This window comes from Gekko japonicus, unplaced genomic scaffold (assembly GCF_001447785.1).
Source record: "Gekko japonicus isolate JY-2015 unplaced genomic scaffold, Gekko_japonicus_V1.1 scaffold1098, whole genome shotgun sequence".
Lineage (NCBI taxonomy): Eukaryota > Metazoa > Chordata > Lepidosauria > Squamata > Gekkonidae > Gekko > Gekko japonicus.
The window spans coordinates 245,991-249,460 of NW_015160244.1; the positions used below are offsets into that span (position 1 = coordinate 245,991).

A 3,470-nucleotide genomic window follows, 5' to 3' on the forward strand; every position below is an offset into this window, starting at 1 on the left:
TACCCAAGGGAGTCTCAGAGCGGCTCACAATTTCCTTACCCTCTCCACAACAGACACCCTGTGAGGTAGGCGGGGCTGAGAGAGCTCTGACAGAAACTGCTCTTTTTCGAGGACAGCTCTTGTCAGAACTACGGCTTGCCCAAGGTCATCCAGCAGCTGCAAATGGAGGAGTGGGGGAATCAAACCTGGTTCTCCCAGATTAGAGTCTGCGCACTGAACCACGACACCAGACTGGCTCTCAGACAGATTCCTACATTAAAGATACCCCACCCCCTGACCAGTGTTCCCTCTAAGCTGAGTTAGTGTGAGCTAGCTCACAGTTTTTTAGCCTCCGGCTCACACATTTTTGTCTCCGCTCAGGAAGGAGGGCTCCAGAGCAAACTGATTTATGCAGCAGCCAAATCCCTGGCTCACAACTTTAATGCCAGTAGCTCACAAAGTAGCATTTTTGCTCACAAGACTCCGCAGCTTAGAGGGAACATTGGCCCTGACCTAGATGGCCCAGGCTAGTTAAGGCTGAGTTAAGCTAGTTCCAGCTCCTGCCAACCGAGCAGTTCGAAAGCAAGAAATGGCAAGTAGATAAAAAGGTACCACTTCGGTGGGAAAGGAACAGCATTCTGTGCGCCTTGGTGTTTAGTCATGCCGGCCACATGACCACAGAAACGTCTTCGGACAGCGCTGGCTCTTCGGCTTGGAAACGGAGATGAGCACCGCAACCCTAGAGTCGGACTCGACTGGCTTTCGAGCAAGGGAAACCTTTACCTTTTAAGCAGGATTGGTTCCAGTTTGTATTTGGATGGGAAACCACCGAGGAAGTCCAGGGTGGGTACACCGAGGCAGGCAACGGCCTCTGCCCATCTCTTGCCTTGAAGACCGCACGACGGGTCACGATAAATCGGCGGCAACCAATCGCTCCTATCAGATCTCCCCCCTCCCTCCACCTGCCTGCTTCCTCTCGAATTCCTGGGCTGCCTGAACCCTGTTCCATCCCAGTCTGCCTACTCTAAATGACCTCACTTGGCTACTTTCACTCCACACACATATCCCCGCGCGGTCATTTCCCCTTCCTTTCCCCCATCTCTGTAGAAACGCTCCCTCTCTGCTGCCAGCCATGACGTCTTATTCTCGCCCACCTCCCATTTCAGCCAATACCCCCCTTCTCTGAGACAACAGACACACACAGGGTGCTTTTGTGCCGGTGGCGTGACCCCCCTCCCTCTGCCGAGCCCCACACCCGCGCCTGTGACCCAAGATTTTGCTGCCAGTAGCAACTTTACCAACTCTGACCTAATTTGAGAGAACAGGATCTGAAAGCAGCAGAAAGGGAGAGGAATAGGGGGGGGGGGGGGGAGACGCTAGCTAAGGTTGCCAACTCCAGGTTGAGAAATTCCTGGCGATTTGGGGGGTGAAGACTGAGGAGGACAAGGTTTGAGGAGGAGAGATTGGATTTATACCCCGCCCTTCACTACCTGAAGAGCAGCTTACAATCTCCTTTCCCTTCCCCTCCCCACCACAGGCACCCTGTGAGCAATGCTCCCTCTAAGCTGTGAATTCTTGTGAGCAAAAATTCTACCTTGTGAGCTCCTGGCACTAAAGTTGTGAGCGAGCGATTTGGCTACTGCGTATATTAGTTTGCTCTGGAGCCGTCCTTCCCGAACGAAGACGAAAATGTGTGAGCCGGAGGCTAAAAAACTGTGAGCTAGCTCACACGAACTCAGCTTAGAGGGAACACTGCCTGTGAGGTAGGTGGGGCTGCGAGAGCTCTTTCGAGGACTGCCCTTGAGAGAACAGCTCTGAGAGAACTTGTGACTGACCCAAGGTCACGCCAGCTCCCATTGAAACAGGTAGAAGATCAGGTCGAGGAATAAGTGAGCAAGGGTGGTGGTGGAGGGTGGTGCCTTTCCTTCCATCTTCGGAGAGACGGAAGTCTGTGATTCGGGGAGGGGGATATCACCTGGCCCAGCCGCCCGCCCACACCCTCACCATGCCCTCCCCTCTCCTCCCGCCTCCCAGTCCCCAGGATGGTTCTCACCAGCACCCGATCTTCAGTTTTCTTGGGTTTGGTTTCTAGCTTCACCTTCACCAGGAGGTGGATGAGAGGTCGGTTCAGGGACTTCCGGACACTGTCTGTGAAGGACAGGGGTCAGGTTAGAGCAGGAAGCATTGGAAGATCTCCTCTGGTTGCCACAAGCACCCCACCCATTCATTTCCCAAATATAAAAAGGTTCAGCCCTTGAAACGGATTCTTCCAGTGCTCAGATTCAGAATTTGTTTCATTGAAGTGGGAAGAACGTTGTGTGTTAATTCACGGATTAGAATTGTTGATGTGTAAATTAATGGTATCCACGCAGCACACTTAGGAAAAGCTGTTACGTGAAACGGTATTATATGCAGTTCCCGTTGTGTGTATGCGTATATTTTTACAATGTGATGAAGAAATGCAATTCACTACAGAATAGTAATCTAAATATATCTTGATAATATAACATCACGGTTGTTTTCGTTATTGTTCCCACCTGGGGTTCGGCTATCTTATTTGCTTGTGAATGTATAGCCTCTTAATGTAGAGCTTTCAATGCTCCTTATTATAGGGTCAATGAGTTTTCGGAAAGCTCTTTAGTAGTGCCGAACATGTCAAGTGAAGTCCCCTCAAAGATTAGCTTCTAATGCAGAATAATGAACATCGTCCCCAATATTCACAATCAGACACCAAATTGTTCAGGCCAGTTTCCAGTCCGTGCGACACTGGCAATGGGATGGCATCACTTGAGGAGGGGGGCGGGATGTGACATCCCACCTCTCTAGGAATTGCTGGAAACTCTATGATAAAACTGTAGTTTCCAGCGATTTCTAGACAGGGTTGGTAGGGGCAGTCATGTCACTTCCAGGGAAATCCCGGCAGTGACATCATGCCATCAGCCCAACAGCCATTTTTAAAACAGGAGTCATGGGCGAAGGATCCTATGCCCCCACCGGAGGACCGGCAACACCAGCTGGAATAAAATTTTTTGTTAATCTTTAAGGTGCCAGAAGACGATGGTTTATTTTTGCTGCCACGACCTCACCTAGGTAACCCCTTGCCCATGGATCGGAAATCCCACTCCTGCCCCTACCAACCCTGGCTGTGGTTGGTAGACACTCTTCACATGCTCAGAGTCGCTCTCATTTATCTGGGCATCGTGCTTTCCAGCCTACTGTCTTTGCAATGAAAAAAGATTCCAGTGGTGGACACTTGATTAAAGCTCAACCTGACAGCTCACCTATAAGCATGGTGCCACCTTTCTAAAATAAGGGAATCAAGTTTCCACACAAGTCCTATTGTCTGACCTGGAAGTTCTTCTAAATGGCAAGTGTATAAGAAGGGGACAGTGATAGTGCAGAAGGAGGAGAAGGAGAAGGAGGAGAAGGAGCAGAGGAGGAGGAGGAAGAGATTGGATTTATACCCTTCCCTTCACTCAGAGTCTCAGAGC

At 50.5% G+C, this 3,470-nt stretch overlaps 1 protein-coding gene across 1 annotated transcript in view; it reads right to left on the bottom strand.

Moving 5' to 3' along the window:
* LRRC16B (leucine rich repeat containing 16B) overlaps positions 1-3,270 on the bottom strand; it is a 59,125-nt gene extending 55,855 nt beyond the window's left edge. Inside the window, 2 exon segments of the mRNA XM_015413516.1 lie at positions 2,033-2,127; positions 3,261-3,270. Of these exon segments, the coding sequence (XP_015269002.1) occupies positions 2,033-2,127; positions 3,261-3,270 (105 nt within the window).
* Positions 3,271-3,470: the final 200 nt, after the last annotated feature.